Here is a 22,710-nt window from a genome sequence, read left to right on the forward strand (position 1 = left end):
ACTGTTACATTTTTAACCAAGTTGGAGAATGAATCACTTTGTAAGCCTTTTTGTTTGTTTTATAATCCCTGATACCTGTGGCTTTGTGTCCCCACACTGACCAATTTAATGTACTGTTTTTTCTGCAGGTAGCACCAGACCTCAACAGGTATTTTAGGATTAAGTTTGTTGTTCACTTGACCAACTATGATTAGGAGACCACTATACTTTAGATAGTCCCCTATTACCATCGTAGATATATATATAAGATTTTTGATAGGTCCTGACGAATCGCGAGCGCACGTGCTCACTGCGAGAAACATGTTGACCACCAATTTCATGCACTACAATTAGAGACATTATACTCTACTCAGTGCTACACACACTTTTTTAACCAGGGAAGGAGACCATTAAAATAAATAGTTTGTTCACACTGGTACTTTCGACCCTGTTTTAATTCACTTTTATATCTACAACACTTAGGCCCACACACCCGCACTTCACCTGACGGCTGTTGGATTAAAAGAACTCCGATAAAGTGCCCCTTTTTAGGGAGCCCGTTAGGCATTGCACCGCCGGCCCGACGAGGAGCAGCCCAGATGATGAAGCATGACACCTGAAAGGGTGTGTGAGGGCATTACAATCCAACAAAAGGATTACCCACTTTACACATAGTATACATGTAGTCCTTCCAGGCTTAATTCACTGATTCATCTCCACTTCTTTCCTCTCCTTGAGGAACTACTGGTAGTCTTCGTTCTTATAACTTCATTGCCGGGGCACCTTACCAGTTTGGACCTCCCACTCACTCTGTGAGCGGAAAAAGCCCCCCTGATCCCTCTCCTTTGGTACCTAAGCCAATAAAAGGGCCACGGCTTACAGGGGGCAATCACGTACACTGCAATGTTCTGGTCAATCAAGATGAGATTAATTGCTCAATAGCTCCACACCACTGGGCATTCCCACACTATATGTATGAGGTTTCCCTCTTCTGGGTGATATTTGGGCCAAAGTACAGAGACACCGCTATAAATCATACAAAATATGGGATTGCCTTATAAGTGCGATGAAGAAAATAAAATTGCAGCAGTTTGACCCTGACAATATGAGTAGGGCTTCCGCTTTTATGGTATTTATTTGTTTGACATTGCTGTCTGTATTTATCCATATTTGCTTTTGGTCAACTTTATGTGTATTTATTCATATGTATTATGGGTTTTGTGAAAACAAAGCTGAAACTGGTATATTTCCACATTTATTTAACCAATAAATATGCAGTCATTCTTGAATGCCTGCCAGTTTTCAGTGATATGAAGACCTCCAGAAGATATATCAATGAACGTATATGAAAATATGCACATTTCAGTATCAGCCTTGTGCATATCTACTGCTGTAAAGTCTCTTTACTAAAAGTCCTTTCTTTCTGACCGCCTTACCTATGATACCACAAAGTTATTGGCCTGGCAGTCATGGCAAAGTGTTATAAGAATCACTCAAAAAACGGAAAACAGGGAGTCTTAATTATGAGATACCTCCAGCAATCAGCCAGCCAATCTACTTCAGTCTTCATTTCTTAACTCTCTCAATGCCCCTAGACCACAGGCTTCTAATCCCACTCAGTGACACTTTGCCTGTGTGTAGGCTTAACCTATGCAGCAAAGTAAGAGCCTTCCTTCTGATCCCTGGTGTCAGATAAGGCGTAAGTTCCAGTGTATTTCAGCTTCCCATGTTCTGCAGCGCCTCAAAGGAGACTCCTGGATGAGGAGCATTTATGCCACAAACTGTGCAATAGATTTATATTTGGACTTAATATCAAATGGGTGGAGACCGCATGATTCATACAGGTCACCCACAGTAGTGGTCCCAGCTCCAAGCCACATTGCTGTATTGATATTCTTGCACGCCTCTAGAAATCTGGTCTACCACCGAACAGGATATCAGGAGCACGCCCATCCTTTTCAGATACCTAGCACAGTCATGTGCCATTTTTTGTAGCCTGCGGAAATGAAGCTTCAGACACCTGCAGACTCAGAGACTTGGACCACAATTCAGTCGAGGTGCACAGTCACCGGTGATTTATCTCCCTCTGCTCATCCAGCTACATATTAGAGCTGTAAAACTACGTAATGCTAATTTCTATTAAACCCTCGTGCCCGCCAGTCAGAGGGAGTTTGTTGAACCCCATCTACAGCCATATTTCCAGGTTCTGATCCTGGGGATGGAAGGGGGGGGGCAGAGCTAACCGTCATGCTGTAAACCCCACTTTTGAAGCTCTCTTCGCTTGACTCGGGGTCTCCAAGACCAAGAGGGAGGCGGCAGGCTGCTTGGGAGTAGAGGCACCGCTTGAGATTGCTGCCCTGAGACCATGGCATACAACTGACCTGGTCCTTTCAAGATGGCGCGAGAAGGAAGCTGCGGCTGTGCTGCAAGCGTGGCTCACTGCTGTTACCCGATGGGAATCACTAGACTGCAGCCTTGAATGCTGTCTGACCCTCTTGGCATGGGGCTGCAGGGGGCGTTTGCTCGGTTCCCTTCCTATTATGGGCCGATTGTCCCAGGGACCGGAGGATGCCCCCACCCACCCACAGGATCAATTGCCATCCAGCGTGTGGTGACGGCACCTGGTGTCAGTGTCGTGTGCCCTGTGGTGGGATGTCGCATTCCCCATACTGAACATATCACGGGCTGCCTGGACAACGGAAAGATAGTGTGAATGGCATGGAGCTGAATTAGAAGGACAGATAGTGGGCCCCTGAGCGGCAAAATGGAGCTTCCCTGTGTGCAATATGGAGAATGCATCCAGGAGATCACAAGCAAAATAACCAATATGGCTAGCCTCTGACAAACTCTCAGGAAGGCCCCAGTGCTTTCTTTATTCAGAACTCACTGAGTTCCTTGAACGCCACCATGATGTCATACCTGGCCAGCTGGGGGACTGCAGGGGGTAATAGCCCATCACTGTCATGGCCAGGTTGCCCTGAAGAGAGGACCTGAACTCGGAGCCTCAATCTGTGCACCTCCTCCCCCCAGAGGGCTTCACACTAATGGCATAGAGGGCTCCCAGGGCATAGCCTGAGTGGGACCTACAGCTAAAGCAATCAGCAGGACACCATGTTACTCCATTTGTGAGAGTAAACAGACCTGGGATTACTGACTCCTGGTCGGAGGGGGCTCCCTCCGTGTTCAATACCCCAGAGAGAATTATCCAACATTAGTAACCACATATACCTCAAAAGCAGTGGCTCTTTAGAAGTACAGACCCATTCACCTCTGTCTCTATGCTTTCCTCCTTTTGGCTTTTATCGGAAACGTTCCTTCTGCACTGCAGGAGTAGCGCACAAACGCTGAGCCCGATATGCAGGGGCTATATCCCACCTCTCCGTGCCTTGCCCCGGCTCTAGCCAGACCCCACACATGTATACACATAGTCCTTACACAATGGTCTAGTACCATTGCATCATCACTCCTAGACTCATGGGGTGCACTAATAAGGCCAAGGAAGAACAACTCCTCCACAGAACCTCCCCCTGACAGGGGACACCAGTTTGCCTCCCCTATACATGCAGATGTGGATGTAACTCCACCACAGTGGGGCAAACTGGACGCTATACTCACAGCCATTAACTCTATCAGAGAGGCACTGGAGGCCAAGATTGATTCAGTGGCGATAGATCGGTTTACTCAGCGAGCACAGAGCATTAGCACACCTCACAGAGGAGACTATTGTTGCCAACCTAGTCCGGGTTACAAAACACATTCTTCTACATTGCACGATATGTCTGATCATATCTGAACACTGGAGGCCAGAATTGGAGACCAAATGGGCAGGGAACAGTGTAATAATGTAACAGTAGGTCTTCCTAAATGTATTGAGGGTTAAGCAATGATTTCCCTTCTTGAATATTGGCTACAAGAGGTGGTAGCCCAGGAAGGCCTGTTTAAAATGTATGCGCTGTAGTGAACATACAGAGTAGCGCACCGATTTCCCCAGTGCCAGGCGTACTACCTCGGCCTGTGGTGGCCTGGCTTCTTCATTACTGTGACAGACTAGCTACTGCAACAGGCTTGCATTGCGGGCCCCTTACAAGTGGAAAATACAAAAGTCAAATTTTTTCTGACCATCACAGTAGCTGTCAGAGCTTCCTATGATTTCCTTTATACCCATCAAAGAGAGGCTGTGAGATCTAGATATTCCATATGCTTTGTTCCTGCCAAGCTCTACGTACAACAGAATGAAAAGTCTTTTTTTTTTAAACCCCGACTGCAGCATAGTAATAATATAAGAATTGGTCTTCCTGAATGTATCATGGGGGACTCAATGATTTCCCTTGAGTATTGGCTCACTTTGCCACAGGATTCAAGCTAGCCTAGCTGATGAAGGGTGTTACCCAGAAACCGGTCCCAGAATGCTTGTTTCCAGTTCAGGAAAGACCTGGGTTGGCAGTTCGGGCTGGACTGTTCCCATGGGGCACAGGGGCAAGACTGATTTGCATATAGCTGGGTCTGAACTGAGGTGGCGAAGTGAGGTAAAGAATGATAATGGATTCAACCCAGAGCTGTGACTGGGGGTGAGTGTCTGAAAAGTTTCAGCGCTCCGTCCATCATCTCATTGTGTTTGCTTTGTTCACCCTAAGTTGGCAGGGTATGCCCAGACGTGGGTCCCTTGCTCACTTTGCCACTGGATTCAAGCTAGCCTGGCTGATCAAGGGTGTTACCCAGAAAACGGTCCCAGGATGCTTGTTTACGGTTCAGGGAAGACCTAGCTTGGCAGTTCAGGCTGGACTGTTCCCATGAGGCACAGGGTCAAGACTGATTTGCATATAGCTGGGTCTGAACTGAGGTGGCAAAGTGAGCTGAAGAAGGATGATTGAATCAACCCAGATCTGTGACTAGGGGCGAGTGTCTGAATAGTTTCAGTGCTCCGTCCATCATTTCTTTGTGTTTGCTTTGTTGCGCTGTAGTAAACATACAGAGTAGCATCCCAATTTTCCTCATGCCAGGTGCACTACCTCAGCCCATGGTGGCCTGGCTTCTTCATTACTGTGACAGAGACTGTCTACTGCAACAGGGTTTGCATTGCGGGCCCTTCCAAGTGGAAAATACAAAAGTTAAAACATTTCTGAACATCGCGGTAGATGTCAGGGCTTCCTATATACCCATTAAAGAGAGGCTGCGAGATCTAGATATTCCATATGCTTTGTTCCTGCGAAGCTCAGCGTACAATAGAATGAAACGTCTTTTATTTAAACCCAGACTGCAGTATAGGAATGGCTTCACATCCAGGTGCCCCAATGCCGTCCAGACAATAGGAAAGGTATCCCCATACTGTGGAGATTCAAATGGTCCAGGAGAAGGAAAGCCGAGGGCCCAATGCAACAACAGGCTCATGCAGGCAGAGGCCGGGCTCTTGCCACATCTGCACTGATGGCGCACAGCGAGGTAGACCAGGAAGTGCATTCCCTTCGGACGAGGACTCTGGGTCTGGTGTGGACAGTATCCTTAGCTCTAGCGCCTATCTACCTGAGATCACACCTAAATCGGTGGATGACATTATTTGACAGTACAATATTCCCGGCTGATCTGCTGGGGAGGAGTAAGCTGCGCTCAGGAGATCTGCTGGAGAGACCCCATCTGATATCTGCGACACACCAACTGAATTGCCTTCTCCATGGCTTGTTTATGTGTGGGCCCTGGGGATGGGTGGGGAAGGACTCAAACTCTAGACCCCAACACTTAGAGAGTTTACTCCTCCTCCCTAATCTCAATTGACAGTCCCATCAGATCTCACTAGAGAAGCGTTAATGCTATGGTTTATTAGTGTTTGGATGGAGTGTCATGGCACGACTGCATGGGGAGGCTTAGTTGGGGTTTGTTTTTATGAGTTCATCCCCAAGTTGGGAGAACTGTTGAAGTTTTTCCATTTATCATATAATGGGGTGTTTGCACTATTCCTAAACCCAGGTCCTACTGGAGGGAGGTATGGAGTGGGCCACATGGTTGGATAAAACTAGCTCTGAATGACTCTAGCCCGATGGCTAGCACTACTTCCACTGTAGGGGTGCTCACCTGGGATTCCTCTTCCAAAAGACACACGGTCCAGACATATCTTAAATGACGGAGGGTCCAAATCGCCTTCCTCCAAGAGACTCGCTTCACAAAAGAGGAGGGCCTGGTGCTGCAGAAGTGCTGGAGGGGGAGAACTTTGCTACTTAGTATTCATTACTCGCTAGAGGGGTGCTGGCTTGGATGCTTTACGGGACCCTGTTCTTCTCACAGATAGAGATCATCGACCCAGAAGGTACATGTGATATTTGCAGTCAAGTTAAATGGCAAAGACATAGCCCTAGTGTACATTTATGCTCCTAATGTGGGCCAGCCATCTTTCTCCAACGCCCCTCCTCACCCATATACACCACTACCATATATTACTCAGAGGAGATCTCAACAGTGTGGCTGATGTAATTTTAGACCACATCCCATACTACCTACGTCCCCTTCCCGATACACAAGACTACCCATTTGTTTCGAGACTGGATCAACAACTGGGGATTTGATGATACCTGGTGAATCTTATAGCCGGTGGTCAGAGTTTATTCCTTTTACTTGAGTATGCATGAACTATTGGTATGCCTAGATGTTTTCTTATGTTCTACATATAGATGAGAACCAAAAGAGAAGAATATCTGGCAAAAGCTCACTCCATCCATAAGCCGCTATTTTGGACTCTTGACTGGAAGATGTCCAAACCTAGAATTCCGACCTTGAAACTCAACACTCCAACATTTGACGACCTAGTCTTCAGGTTTGCATTGGGGGACATGATCTGTAATTACTTTAGGGAGAACATGGGGGCGGCTTCTTCTTTACTAACAGAATTGGAGGCATTTAAATTAATAGCATACAGTCACTACATATCAGCAGTGGTGGGGACACGGGCCCAACTTCATGCCCAGATTGCACGCCAGGAGCACCTCTTAACATCGTTAGAGATTCTAAATGACTGAACACAGGCATCTCAAGACAGACTATGAGCAGAAAGGGAGAAATTCCGCAAGTTAGAGGACTGACAATATGCAAACAAGTACTGAGTATACATAACAAGAGCGAATGCAGAACGTGACAATATGGGTAGAATGATAACGTGGCTCACTAACTCAGATAAAAGGGTTCTCAAGTACTGCAAATGCACAGCACAGAGAGCAAACTTCTGTACAGTCAGGTAGAAATCAACAAGGCCTTCGCGGTCTATTACTCTAATCTCTATGGGTGGTTGGAGGTGGCCCTCATACAACCCCTACATAAGCAAAGCTTTGAGGGCTCACCTAGTCAATGCGCAGGAGGCAAGGTCACATCCCCGACAAGCTATGCACTGTGAGGCCACAGACCCTGTTGGCAACACCACGTCGACAAGGCCACTGGCCCTGTAGGCAACTTCCTGCACAGTGGCTTGTCTCTGCACACCTTTTCCTTAATTTTGTGCTGTTGATTCCACACTATTTACAGGTCCCTCTGGTCATAACCGGCCACTATGCAAGGAGGAAAAGGCACACCCTCATTAGCCCGGTGCCTCCTCTCAGTGTGTCAGACTGTCCATTGCCAGCACGCTCACCCCTTCCGCAGTGCCACAGTACCCCAGATGTGTATGGAACATGAGCCCATGAGCACTCGAATCCTGCTCCTACTGGCTGTGTGTGATGATGTCTCTCTACCTGTGTCTTCAGTACTTCTGATCCCAAATTTCGCTGCTGTTTGAAACCAAACCAGCTATGAGGATTTATGCAGTCACTTCACTACTCCAGCTATCACCAGCCCACGTTTGCCATATCTTTGGGTGTCTAAGGTTAGCCAAGGGTATCTGTGATCGATAGGGGTCAACTCTTCTCTGATGGGGAGGGAGCTGCAGTGCCTTAAAATCATTTAGTTTCACCGGGGAAGGAATGGAACTCAGATCTATATCTTCTCCATTCCCTCGTTGGCTACCTACCTCTTACAAAGCCCACTTAAAACCAGCCATTAACAACTAAAGGGTCTGTGGTGCACAACAACTGCAGGTGCCATTGAGTATTATTCGGTGTACTGGTCCACATAGACATCCAGCTTGTTGATGACATCAACTAACATCTCCCTGTACAGAATATATATAGTGCACACAGAGGAGGTGCAAGTATGCTTTGTACCCGTTATCCCCCGCCTTTCTGCACCTTGCTGAAAATTGGTTGCAAATAGCTGCATCCTGGAATTAGTGTGGTTTTGGAACTTCCATACTCAACTCCACTTAAAGGTCTGCTTATATTGGTTTGTGGTTCTGCTGTCATGTTAGAGGCCAGTAATCTGTTGTTCATGGTCAACAGCCAATATACCGATGAATACACATTATAACAAATCAGATACCTTTGAACATTAGGATGCTTTAAAACAAAGGTGAAAAATGTGCATCGAGAATGGGCAGTGCAGTAAATCTGGCAGCATGCCGCATCTGGAGCCAAGATTCTCTCAATGTCACTTCCAGGAAAGTCCACATTCTCTAAGAGAGTAGCATCTAAAACAGAGACAGAAATCCATATTATGAAAGAATACAGGACCCTATATAAAAATGTGTGGATAGATGTTTAAAATAAACAGTAGGAAAACCAGACAATAGCACACTTTCCTTTGTAGTTTAAAGAAGCTCAGTCAACATCTTAACTCACCCTCTGAAAGCACAGAAGACTTTTAAAAGCAGACAATAGGGAACATTCTGAAAGAAAGTATTATAAAAGCAGTGCAGAAGGGTTCAATCTAGGTACACAATGCTGGATCAACGATTGATATTCAAGATATTAACTTTACATAAGTGTATTCATTTATTGACATTTATATAGTGCATCCATCACTGTTCACAGACATTGGGTGCTGATAAAAAGTTGGCAGAAGAAATTAACAGTTTTGGGCATAATGTGGAAACAGATTCAGAAAGTTGCTGAAGATCTGGAAAAGGAGATTTTATTCTATGCACAGATTGAGAGGACAAGTGTTCCAAACTTTTGAGCCCAAGATGGAGAAGGCAGTATCTTCCCAGTCTGTATTTAGGGACTACAAATTGCAGTGTATTGCTGGAAATCTACATGAGCCTCATTTAATCAGCACGGGGAGGTAATAAACACATTATAATTCTTAAAATGGTGATTATTAAGTCACACATTCCTTTTGATACTGCAATTCATCAATATTTATGGAAAAGGAGAGCTCAGTTCGGTTCAAATGAATATGCCTCTTGTTTAAAAGTGTTGCCTAAATATGCTGAGAAAATATGCTGAGATAAGCACTTACCTTTGTGTAAAGTTCTTATTCTATACTCTTTTCATTTAATAGATGTATTTAAATACTGCTAACAGTCTTCATCAATACGAGTAGAGCATTCTTTTGAATGTAGAGACTTAAACTTTTGTTATATGGATCAGGTCTTCCAGGGCAGAGACCCCTTTTTCATTTCAATCTTTAGACATATTATTGAACATTTAACAAATGATGAATTACTGTTCCATTAAATGCACGTTGCTTGAAAATGCTTTAATTCTGTAAATGTATAATGTATATCTCTTCTAAGGAAGATCAATCAATCAAAAAAACATTCAGTGATAATGTTGTGACTATTTAGCTTTGAAATTATTCCAGGAATGTCACGTCTTAATACGGTTTTCCTCCATAATTGTATTATTCTATCTATTTTAGCAAATTCTTTCAGGCTTCTTTCGTTTAGTTTTAGGTTCCTAAACACATACACCACAGGTTCCATTTTAGCTATAGTATCCATTTTAATTAGCCTCTCCAACTTGTTCATACCTCTGGCATAATCACTAATGAGGCCCTTATTATTCCGAGACCTGACAGAGTCAACTCATTCAGATAACCTAGATATAACATTTAATGTAATATCCAGTCTGAGGCAAGTGTTCACTTATCATAATATCAAGGACATCATCAAAACAACATCCATAAACACATCAAAAGGGTGTAGTCCAAATTGAAGTCCCTTTGTCTCCCATTTTCTTAAATATGCATCTAAAACACTTCTTCTGGTACTAGTAATCTGTATCCAACATTCCTGAAACATCAGGTTTTCATCCCTGAATATAATTTAGTATTTAAGGATCACCACTCATTTCCTCAAGTGGAGAGAAACTTCACCCAGGTCACAGTCGCAGATTCAGATGAGAAGAGCATCAGGTTCCATCTCAACAGATGAAGCCGCCAGCAAAACTTCCTAAGGCTCTGTGAAGCATGCCATACAACCTTCACAAACTGGTGCCAAGATAGTGTCCTCACACACACTCAATCTCCTAGCTCTTTGCCTTGTGCTCGAAATAATGGACAAGTCATTCCAAACAAACCCTGTTGTCATTGTGCGTGCACCACTTCCGAAACTCAGGCTTATTATTTATTCATCTGCAATAAGTAGCATAGCACTTAGAGATAGCACATCGAGGGTATAAGGGCTATAAATCGTGATGTTCTAATTTTTCCCTGTTTTCCCTGTTATTGAAAAGCTTAGCTGCTTTTTATTATCTTCTGTGATGTTATGTGCACTAGATCATGGCATATTCAAATAAATATTTTGAAATTCATATTCCGTTTCCAGTGACCTTGAGTGTGTAAATCATTAATGAAGGATCGTTTGGACTACCACTGCTCTCTGTGACTAACCCGAAAGCATGGACATCACCTCCTTATATATTGGGTGGGATTCTGCGGAACTACCAAAACCTGTTTTTCACATTCAGTGCTGGTGCATTGAACTTAGTTCAATTGTATCACCAAGGGTGTGAAAATAAACCTTGCAGAGCTGAGCCAAGGACTTAGTTTACACAACATTGGTGCTTCAATATTTGGCGTTTGGATTTTCTGGACTTTTTAGTAGGTTGATTGCACACTAAAAATATCAATTTTATGCTTAAAAAAGGATGTCCAGACCATTTAGCGTAATAATGGTGCTTTACCATCTACTGTATAATAGGGAGCACTATTTAACATAGGCTTGTTAAGTGCTTGACTGATAAAAGTCGATTCCCCATTTGACTTCAGAGTATGAATGTCATGTTTACTGAATCTATTTGCTAACATTGCACAATCAATTTTTATTGTGATAGGAGTTATCAGGACACACACAACTCTTTGTTAGATATATTCATAAGAGGGTGCATGCACATGCTGCATACCGCTGAAATATTTGTACATGCATTCGCTGCATTTTCGCTTGCAAATATTGGGAGCTTTAGACATACAGACCTACACAGTTTGTAGTTACATGGGCACTCTACTGAGACCTAGAAGTCTCTATGAGACATTAAGTACACCAGACATGGCCTACTGGTCAGTTGCCCCATACATAACAGAAAGTTAGTAAGGCTTTTCTAAAGAGTGACAGTCACCCATCACGTGTTGGATGGATTTAGACAATGTGCTGGCATACACATTTTTTACACTTCCATATCTAACACACTTACTGGTTGAAGTAATATCAGTCTATAGGCAACTTAGACAATAGGTTATACAAATGACTTTTATAGGACTAGTTCCTACTGGACCTTCACAACATGTGCACATATGCAATACAATTTTATGTGATCAATCCATAAATAGTGCTTCAGACTGCTTTCTCTTGCTTTTCCCTAGTTTTTCACTGCTTCACCTTGTTTTTCTTCAATACAGAGTGATTCTAGACACAGTTTTGAATGAACAGAGTACTGCGAAGCAGCTAGCAACTCCAGCACCTTGAGACCCTCACTGGTGATTTGCGGCTCTTTATAAATCTGGATTGGTTGATACTCTTCATCTCCTGAAGAAATCAACACTAACCCCTGCTGATTTTGCTAATTACAGTCGTATCAATCACTTACCCTTCATCAGTAAGACCAAAAAAGTGTTCACAGACAACAATATTTCAATGTCAACCCCCTCCTGCATGTAATATAGATTGGTACCAGTTTTTTTTTTAACCAAAGAAAGTGAAAATGCTACTGCACAGAAAAGGTCTTTAAAACTGCTGCTCGAGCCCTCTTACTCTTGAATCTAGATGGTATCAATTCCTGGTTCTCTGTACTCCCAGACACCCCACTGGCACCTCTTAAGGGCACACTAAATGCTGTATCATGCTTCTATGATGGTACAATGAAATAAAACATCACCTCCACTGGATCTCTATGCAGCCCACAATGCCTTGGATACCTGGCGCATCAGCTACAAAGTCATCAAGGCTGGCCCCTGACCATCCTCTTCACAAGCTCATCTCACAGCCAAGACACTACAGGCTGGAGTTCAAGAAAAAAATGCAACAAGCCTTCTTAATCTACATGCCCAGGATCTGGAACAGCATCCATGTATCCCTTAGGACCACCATTGCAGTTTACAATTTTGGAAAGAGCTCAAAATGCACTTCTTTAAGGAAAACTACATTGTAAGTCAGTAAACAGTCCATCTGTCTCTCCAGAACCCATTATCTTCACCTCAAATCTATCTCTATATCACGGTCTTCAACTGTGCACAGCATTATGCTTCCTATTACCTAGGTTTGTGCTTTTCAACTGACACATACTTACAAATAGTTGGAACTTGCCTGTTTGTTCAACTTCTCTGTAAAGTAAAATTGTAAATGGTATAGCTCTCAAGTGAATAAAAACAATTGAATGGGCACCATGTGGGTAGGGATTTGCAGACATTGGATACCGTGAGTACTATAGCACCCGCCCCTAAATAAATGGGATTTGCTCGCCACATTAGGATGCACAATGACCACTTTGGTCTCCTGGGACCCAACTCTTTGCTCAGGAAGTGTTGCCCAGAACTGCATTTATGAAGGAAAGTTGTGGGAGCTGCCCAGATAATTGTACCTACTGTATCTGATTTGCTTTCACTGGCAACTGGGTGTCCCTTATATTTCCAATGGAGTGTCCTCAGTGAATTGGCAGAACACTTCTATTTAAATGCAACAGGAGAGAAAAAGAGCAGCACACTTTTATAATATATTATAAGGGAAAGTTACCTGTGCTAAAATCGCTCCACAAGCACAAAAAGTGCGGCAAACTAGCAGTTTTGGTGGATAACATTTAGCGTTTCTGCCTCAATTTAGCTAATATTTATACGGTGGTGGTGAGAAATATTGTTGGAAAAAGGACAACATGAAAGTATTTCAACAATCACAAAACAATTCTAATGCCTAAAGAAACACAAATGCTTCAAAAATCAAGAATGCAGTCAGGTCTAGCTTAGCTTCCACAGTATGAATAAAGGACCAAGCCTAGTATTGAGAAGATGTCTGCAGGAATAACCACATATGGGGGAAATCCACAAAACTAGAAGCTAAAACTCCTCATAGTGGAGTGTGCAAAGGAATTTGCAAGTTTGTGTCTGGATGATTCCCCATTAACAATGCAACCCCTGAGTGACAGACTGAGCGCTTCCAAAATGCAACTCCTTGCCACACTTTTCATAGAAGCGCAACTGCCATGAAAAGTGTGGCGGTGAGGCAACTAAGGAACCCCTTGTGCCTCACACCATGTGAATGCACACAGGGGGCACAAAACGCACCCCCCCCCCCCCCACTTCGTGCAAGCACACCAGTATCTGCAAGGCATGGACTGCAGAAGTCCATGCCCTGCAGGGACTGCCTTGGACGTTCCCATTGCGGCACCTATTTCATAGACATTGCCTTGGGAACCCCAATGAACACTATGTGGGAAGGGTAGGTCAGACGTGGGTCCCGTGCTCACTACGCCACTGGAGTCAAGCTATCCTGGCTGAAGAGGGGTGAAACCCCGAAACCGGTCCTAGGATGCTTGATTCCGGCCCAGGGAAGACATGGCTTGGCAGTTCGGGCTGGACTGTTCCTACGAGGCACGGGGTCAAGTCTGATTTGCATATAGCCATGTCTGAACTGGGGTGGCGTGGTGAGCAAAATAACAATGGATTAAACCCAGATCTGTGACTGGGGGTGAATGTTTTGCCAATGTGCAACATTCCGTCCATCATCTTGTGTGTTTTGCTGTTAACCCCAATGAACAGACAGACAGGAGAAAACTCCTGATTTGGCAGGTGTGTGTACATGGGTTTGGCAATGCGAGAGCAGGGTCGGGGGTCCTGCTCCTGCCCTGCCAAAATCATAATGAGGTCCTAAGTTTATCAAGAAATGCCAATGTTTAAGAGGATGTACTGGTTGGTGCCTTGGTAAATCGAACATGCCAAACAGACCTAATACTTGAGGGAGAACAATTATTTTGTCGGAGATAGAGAGTCAGAGGGGCAACCCAAGCGGGGTGTCCACGTGAGAAGGGTGGCTCTCATTGGAGTCACAAATAAAGATAAACTTATAGATGCATATGGAGCGGAGAAATGTGGGTTTTAAACTGCTGATTACAGAGTGTTTCTGTTTTTGCATTTCTGCTCTGTGACATTATGTAGCATTAACCTTACACTTTGTTTTTTTACAAAACATGTGAGGAGCATCATAAAGATAATTTAAAACAGAGCAAAAGGAATTGTGATTGTTCAATATTATGAGAGAAAATTCTGTCTTTGGATGACAGCTTATTTTTAAAGTAACAAAGTCCTCCAACGATGGAGACCGTTTAATTTCATCAGGGTATGCATTTGTACTCACTGCTTTGTTACATGATCATGGAGTTCAATCCCTTGGTAGAGGGCTAATTTAGAGAAGGGGACCACATGGCAGCTCCTTCCGAGGCTACATAATCCACTTTACAACTCTGCAAGAATGCTGTGTGATCTCCAAACAAGGTAAGGATGGCGCTCACTTCGCATCCGATGCCTTGGCCACTGATCTCTGTAATTAGTTTTCTGCAGTTACTAGGGTCTGACTCTAGTCAATGTACCTACCACATACATTTATATTTTCCTTATTCTACTCTGAGGTTCTAATTACATCAATTTTCCACAATGTTGAAAGTCTGAGGTGGCATGGCTATGATTCAAATACATCTAAATGCTACACATAGGTCTCTGCAGTAGTAGACTTTTAGGGCCCAATTAAGAGTTTGGTGGTGCGGCACCGGGTCCACCTGCCACTACAGTAGCAAACCCATAGTCAGGCCACCTGCCAGATTAGGAGGTTCCTCCTGTCTGGTGGGCTTTTTCAGTGTTCCCACAGCGGTGCCTCGAAAAACAGGCCCTGCAATGGAAATGGCAAAAGAGTTCCAGCACAGCATGGACTGAAAAGTCAATGCCGTGCAGGTAACTGGTGTGCATGCACACAGAGGGGTACACGTTGCACCCCCTGTGTGCATCCACAGGATGCTAAGGCATCAGGGGGCCCTGGAGGACCTCCTTTGTTTCTTCTCCACCAGGGTTTACATTGAAGAGGAACCACCATGTAAACCTGGAGGGGAGAAAAGTCCTAATATGCTTGGCGGGACCACCACGGTCCCGCCAAGTATATGAATGCCTCTACACTTCTACAACACATATTTTGCAAGTCGGTAATATGGTTTGTGCATGGGGCAGACCAATTTTACGGTCACAAATGGGCTGAATTCCCGTTTGCGACCGCAAAAAAATGGTTCTACATCTGCCCCTAATTGATTTGTTACCTACATGTTAGACATTTTACATCACTGAATCCCTAATTACTCTGTTCTTATGGATAAACATCCTGTGGTAATATAACATGGTCCCTAGTGTCTCAATTAATATATGTACAGTGTTAGACTTGGCATCCTTGGTGTGGTTTCCCCTGACTTTTTGCCGTAAGCCCTCCTGTTTTTGCTGACTTTAGGACTTTCTGCACTTTACCACTGCTAACCATTGCTAAAGTGAATGTGCTTTCTGCTTCAAACATGGTGTCATTGGCTTATCCACAATTTGCATATTTAATTTACTTAAAAGTTCCCGGTAAAGTGTAATACATGTGTGCAGGTCCTGTGAATCAAATGCTACTAGTGGGCCTGCAGCACCGATTGTGCCACCCACTTAAGTAGCCCTTAAACATGTCTCAGGCCTGTCATTGCAGAGCCTGTGTTTGCAGCCTTAAATTGCCATGTCGACCTGGCAAGTTAACCTTTTTGCCAGGCACAAACCTTTTTTAATACATGCAGGTTACCCCTACGGAAGGCCCTGGACAAACCGAGGGCAGGGTGCAGTGTATTTAAAAAGTAGGATATGTACTCTTAGGTTTTACATGTCCTGGTAGTGAAAAACTCTTACCTTCGTTTTTCACTACTGCAAGGCCCATCTCTCCCAAAGGATAACATTGGGCTCATTTATTACATTTTAGAAGTGTAATTTCCAATTGGTAAAAACATTTTTTTTAAAAACCTCCCATGTTTGGTGCCTCTGGAATCACAATTTAAAATCACTGCGAGGTTAAGGGTCAAGATGCCAAGATGCCACTTGCTGTAATGTCATGCACAGTGATGTCACTTGCATTCTGGCTAACCTGGTTTATCCACCCACTTCATTTTTAGGACTTTCACCCTGTCTGTAAATGTCTCTTACCTTGACCTGATGTTGCACACACAAGAAAGGCTTGAAGAAGGATAAAATATTTCATGATTTTATCTGTAAAAAATAATTATATAGACTCGATTAGTAACAAAATGAAGAGGGTGAAAGGAAAAACATGATGAGTTTTACATCTTTCCACTGGTTCATCTCTGCACACAGTTTAAGTCACCCAATTGACACTTCTATCAGTCAAAGGCAATGAAGTAATAAGGGATGTGTGTTCAAATTAGAGTCTGAAGCCACAAATTGGGTAAAATGTCTTTAGTGTTCCTTTTGGGTCTGAAATGGCCTGATTCTCATTGTTTTGCACTTACGTTTTCCAGAAGGCTACAGAAAACTCACTGTTCATTGGAAATACAAAAACGTTGGAATGTGCTGCACTCCCTGTGGGTGTACAAATGATCTACTGATTCATTTTTTCCATGTAAAAAATTTTTTTAATCCGTATTTGTAAAGCGCCAACTACTCACCCTTACGGGCCTCAAGGCACTGAGGGCTGTCGTGGAAATTAAGTGAGCTATTGCCCAGAGTCACACGGTGCTGAGCTGCCACCGGAGCCGGGGATCGAACCGTGAACCCTGTGCTCTGAAGTTAGCTGCCCTGGCCACTTCACCACACCTCTCCACCATGTTGAAAAACAACCAAGTAATGGCTTCAAGATACCTCCTGGCATGGACTTCTGAAGGCCAAGCACTCAGGCCCTTGGATTCAATAAGGGGCAGATGACACATGGATGCTCCACCAACCATCCAACTTTTCAATGAATGCCTTTGAGGCTTAACATCCGGGTTTTGTATTTTCCAATGTTCTGGGCAGAAGAGAATAACAAACCTACCAGCTATTTCTGTCAATTGTTTACATGGAACCAGCAGTGCAAATGCACTCTGCAAGCAGGTCAATCCACGACAGACAGCGAGCCCCATTTGAGAAGTGGTATTATTTAGAAGATACAATTATTATTTAGAAGATACAAATATTACATATGTCATGGATTAGAGCGTTGTCTTCATCCTGTAGTCAAGTCAGTTCTACTAAAGCCCAGGGAAAAATGCGCCATGCCAGTTAAAAGACAAGAGGTATCCAAAGCGCCTACCTCTTCTATTATGAATATTTACTCCCTGTGCAGGACTATACAACACAGAGAAGATATCCACTAAGCTACTCATCCATCTATGAAATTTGATAGATACTCATGCTGAGGGGAACAAGAGATTGGTCACATAATGAGGAACCTACAAACATGCTTAATATTTAGTTTTTGGCACCAGATCCAATGGTCGATGTGGGATTCTTACCTCGGTGGACAGAAGATACATTTGTGTTACTAGTTTATGGGCTCCTGGGAGGTGGGTAATGGCAGCACCAAATGAAAAAGGATTGCTTCTTCCCAGGATCTGTTGAGCCACTGCGGTGTAAGTCGCAACCGGGATTGTTCTCCCTTGTTACATCATGTGTAGTCAGGAATTGAACTGTGGATCACAGCAAATACTCTGTACTGCTGAATATCCCACCTGTTCACATTTCTGACCTGGAACAGGTATCTCTACACCTTGCAGGCCCTTGGGCAGGAATGCCGCACCTGAGACTTGGATTAGTACACTTGAGATTTGTTTATAACAAACTATGTGCACAGAGTGATTCAAAGATGAGTCAGCTCTTAGTAAACCGCAAGGAGAGGGAGGATTTGTTTTTGACACAGTTGTTATTGATTAATTTCAGAAGCCCTTTCAGAGGGCCATGGGGCAAGCAAGAGCCAACTGGTACCAACTTTGGCGGTTGCGGCCTTGTACTCCTGATATCCCAGGGAATCAATCAACTATGAGTCCTAAGCAACTGGGCGAAGTACAACTTCAGCATTTCACTCTGTGGTTATGCAGGTCGAGCAGTTCATGACCACTTTTATGGGAGGCAGGTGTAAGGCGAACACATGCTAAAGACTCAAAAATACACCCAACAATGCCAAAAAAATGAATGTCCAGACAAATACTGGCTTTTATGAAAAAGTAGTATTTGTATACGAAAGCAAAATAAAATGTGACATACATAAATATGCAGAGCCCTCCTAAAGCATTGTTCCGGCAGATCCTTGAGCTTTTTCCCTGTCTACGGGCAGTGGTTATTCCCCATTAATGATAGGCACCATTCCGGTTAGGCCCCGCTAGGAGTCTGAGCCGCAGAAGTCAAAGTGTTCCAGGGCTATGGTACTATGAGGCAGAGCAAGGTCCCCATGGACTCTCTAGCCTGGCGCTCAGTCTTACCCACTCCCTCTGGTATTGAGATGCAGAAGACCCGGGGAGTGTTCAGTACTCCGATGCTGCACTGGTGCGGAGGTGGTGCTGAGGTGGTGCTGCGCTAATGCTGAAGTGGTGCCTAGCAAGTACTTTGAGTTCCTGTGAAGCGGAATAAAAGGGAGCACCTGAGAAACTGAAAGAGGGAGATGGGGACATCTTTTATGCATCTCCCTCTGAAGGGAATCTTGGGCTGTGGCCTTTGCTCTCCATAGTGAGAGTTGGTCGCCTGCCTGCAGCTCCCTGCCCAGGAGGTTGGAAACTAACCAAACCAGCTTGAAACAGGACAAATAGACATTGCACATTTAATGACAGGAAACATGAGCTCGGGTGAGATGGGGCTATTTGTAGGGGAGTAAAATTCTACCTGCCTTCACATGGGGGCTGGGAGGAAGTCACGCAAAAATGTCAGTTTAAAAACAGAGGCCTTCCAACAGCCTAAGGCTGATAGGGCTGGGTCAGAATCACTCAGATGCCATGCACTTGTAAGACTATAGACAAGCAGTTGCTTTGTCAGCCCCTTTTATGGGAAAAGTTACTCCCTCCGAAGTCAGAACACTTGAAAAGCTCGTAGAACTGGAGCATAACCTGTCAGCCTCCAGCTGGAGTCTGAAAGGCTGCCAATCAAAAGTCAGGTTGGCAACTCTGAAGTGTAAAGTGGGACACAGAGGAATGAACTCTGTCAGGCACACGGTGGGCTGGAGTCTAGCCCGGAAGATTAGATGACATGGAGCAGTCCTGCTTTGAACCTCTGGAAGCCTGCTAGCCTGGGGCAATGCCAAATACAGGTCAGACCCAACCAGCTGCAAGGCTGGCTGGCCTGGATATAACAGGTGCCTCCAAATGTTTCGTAGCGCCAGACAGTAAGAAACACGTCTATAAGAGTTCGGCGACATTTACTCAAAGCACAGGTTCATGTGTCAGGCTGTTAGGAATGGGACTGAGTCAGTTATCTCGGACACATACATGTACAACTATTAAATGAAACACAGCAGATACGCCCGGTCTCCCGGTGAGGTCGGTAGTGCTGGGACGAGGCTTAGAAGTCGAAGTGTTCCAGGGCTACGGCACTATGAGGCAGAGCAAGTGTCCCGTGGGCTCTCCAGCCCCACACTCAGTCGTACCCACTCCCTCTGGTATTGTGATGCCGAAGACCCGGGCAGTGTCTCTGGTGTTCTGACGGGTGGTCATCCAGGGCACTCCTTCAATGTTCCTCTTATCCTGCCAGCAGGGTATGCTCAGACGTGAGTCCCTTGCTCACTTTGCCACTGGATTCAAGCAAGCCTGGCTGAAGACGGCTGAAATGCCATAAACCGGTCCTAGGAAGCTTGTTTCCGGTCCAGGGAAGGCATGGCTTGGCAGTTCGGGCTGGACTGTTCCCATGAGGCAAAGGGTCAGACTGATTTGCATATGGCCATGTCTGAACTGGGGTGGCAGAGTGGGCTAAAGAACGGTGATGGATCAAACCCGGATCTGTTGACTGGGTGCGAGTGTTTGATTGGTTCTGATGCTCCGTCCATCACCACCCCCTTTTGTACGGCAGGTCTGACGCATGCCTTGCCCTCCCTTCACCCTCTAACCCTGCTGGCACAGATCAACAAAACCATCATCTGTGCAAGGCAGCCGAGCTATCACTGATTCAGGAGAGCTGGTGGGGGGGAGGGGGTCCGGGGATGTTACAATGAGGGCTCAGTCCCTGCTCAGCCAGGTACTGACCCTTGAACACAAACGGGACCTTGATGCCTCGTCTAACTACCAGCAGCAAGGGCGCGACATTTATTTCCGCCCACGCCGCTATCTTAGCAAAGGCCGACTCTGCCAGCACATTACTGTGGCCTGGCGGGGGCCACGGAAGGCAGTAAGGCTCTGTGGCCGGTTGACGGAGGTCTTAAAGAGACACGGACCACAGGTGACCCTTAGGGACCGGCCCTTCGCCCAATGCCCGCCTTCCCAACACGACGATGTGCGTAGGCAACACTATAATAACTTCACCAATTACCACAAGTTATAACAATGAAAGGTTCAATCAAATGTACAATCACACGATACTCTGAAAATTGGTTTTTTTCTCACCTTATGCAGCCTCTGCCTGGAGCTGCCGTCTCTGTTCGTGTGGTTGCGGGAGTCGCTGTCCTGGACCAAGAGCGCGTTATTTAAGGTGCAGGAGAGGGGCGGGGCCAGCTAACGGGAGGTAAATGACAGAGACAGAGGGGGTAGCGAAGGGAGCAGTAAATAGCTTACATCAGGGAGGAAGATGAGTAAATGGCGGGGCGTAAATAGAAGCACATTTAATTTGGACACGACGGATCGCAGATAAAACTGGTAGGGCAACCTACAAAGAATATATATGTATATATATGCTTTTTAAAAAATGTTTACATCTGACTAAAAATATATCTATACCTGCATATATAAACGCATATTCACACAGATTTAAAGCCGTAAGCAAAATAGCGCTGCCTGCAGTGGAGGGTAGTTGAACGATGTAATCAGAGGCGCAACTAGAGCCAAATTTCGGGGGGGGGCTGAGCAAAAATTTCGGGGGGGGCTGAACTTTAAGCAATAGGCAGAGTGGAGCTGCAGGGGCTCTTGGAAGGGGTGAAACAACAGCGAGGCCTCATTAACATGCAAATGGTCTTTTAAAGACCTGTGAAGTGCTCGGGTGCGGCTGCTTTTTTGCCCGGGAAGGTGTCTCATTGCGGGCTGCCACACACGACGGGGGGGGGCTGAAGCCCTTTGAGTCCAATGGGTGTTGCGCGCCTGGATGTAATGCGTGTGGCAGGTGAAGTATCGTGTTGCCTCCAGGTACATCCGAGAGCGGTGGTGGTGGGGCAAGGACAACTAGAGCTGCGACACAGGCCCCATCCGGGCAGGGGGGGGGGGGGGGGGTAGCCTTGGCAGTGCAATGAAATCAGAGGCTATTGTGAATCGTGAAGAGAAGTAAGCAAGAGGAATGAGGAGCGAACCTCTCCTTGGGTGCGATGCGTGAGAACAGGAGAAGGGAGGGAGGGCAGCAGGGCAGGAAAGACCGCCTCTCCCCGATTGGACGAAGCGAGTCCCGAAGCGATTCCTGGGAGCCACTTTAATTTGTATTCAATGCAATTTTATATAGCGCGGACTTTACCCAAAGGTGTCAGAGAGCGCTTCACAATAGAACCACGTACGTTACATGAAGAAATGTACATACTTGCACTTTACAGATACAAACGAGGTAAATAAAAAATAAAATAAAATATTAGGTGGTCAAAAACACATTAGGATTAGGATGGTAAAGGCATAGATTACCTATTTACAACATTGTAAGAACTTCCTTGAGGGACATGAATATCAATTCTGGGAGTGTATTTGGAAGATGAGAGATTTGAGGTCAGTTTTGAAAGTCCGGGTAGAGGTGGTGGTAGGGAGTAGTGGAGGAAGCGAGTTCAAGATCCTAACCACATTGCCTGAGAAGGACTGAGCCATTGATCTTTCCCCATTGAAGGTGGGGGGCTCAAGCAGTACATTTACCGCATTGCGTGAAGGTCTGGAGCTTCCAGAGATTTTAAGTTTATTTGCCAGGTATCGAGGGGAGGGAGTGTGCAAGGATTTGTGGGTGATACAGGCAGTCTTGTAGATTGACCTTGCTTCGATGGGAAGCCATCCAAGAGAAAACAGTATGGGTGTGATGTGGTCACTTCTTTTGGCCCCAAAGCCAAAACGAGGCACTGAATGGAGTACTGATTTGAGAGGGGAAAGGTGGGATTTGGGGAGGTCAGCAACAGAGAATTGCAATAGTCCAATTTAGAGAGAACTAGAGATTGCACCAAGGTTTTAAGGTCTTGCTCTGGAAAGAAACAACAAATCCCGCAGTTGGTAACGTGCATTCTTTGCAATGGAATTGATTTGGGAGTGTAGATTGAGCCTTTTGTCAAGTAAGCACTACACATGTACCTGAACAGGCAAAGCCCAGATC

The 22,710-nt window shown here is 45.1% G+C and overlaps 1 protein-coding gene across 1 annotated transcript in view; it reads right to left on the minus strand.

Annotated features, from left to right (window-relative positions):
• The window catches only part of LOC146856179 (coagulation factor XI-like), a 64,136-nt gene extending 43,220 nt beyond the window's left edge, over positions 1 to 20,916 (minus strand). Inside the window, exons 1-3 of the mRNA XM_085654233.1 lie at positions 20,832 to 20,916; positions 16,462 to 16,524; positions 8,371 to 8,518 (exon numbers count right to left, since the gene is read on the minus strand). Of these exons, the coding sequence (XP_085510359.1) occupies positions 8,371 to 8,518; positions 16,462 to 16,516 (203 nt within the window). The 5' untranslated portion in view covers positions 16,517 to 16,524; positions 20,832 to 20,916. The remainder of the gene's footprint in view (positions 1 to 8,370; positions 8,519 to 16,461; positions 16,525 to 20,831) is intronic.
• Between the last annotated feature and the right edge of the window lie 1,794 nt (positions 20,917 to 22,710).

Source organism: Triturus cristatus, chromosome 4_1 (assembly GCF_964204655.1).
Source record: "Triturus cristatus chromosome 4_1, aTriCri1.1, whole genome shotgun sequence".
Lineage (NCBI taxonomy): Eukaryota > Metazoa > Chordata > Amphibia > Caudata > Salamandridae > Triturus > Triturus cristatus.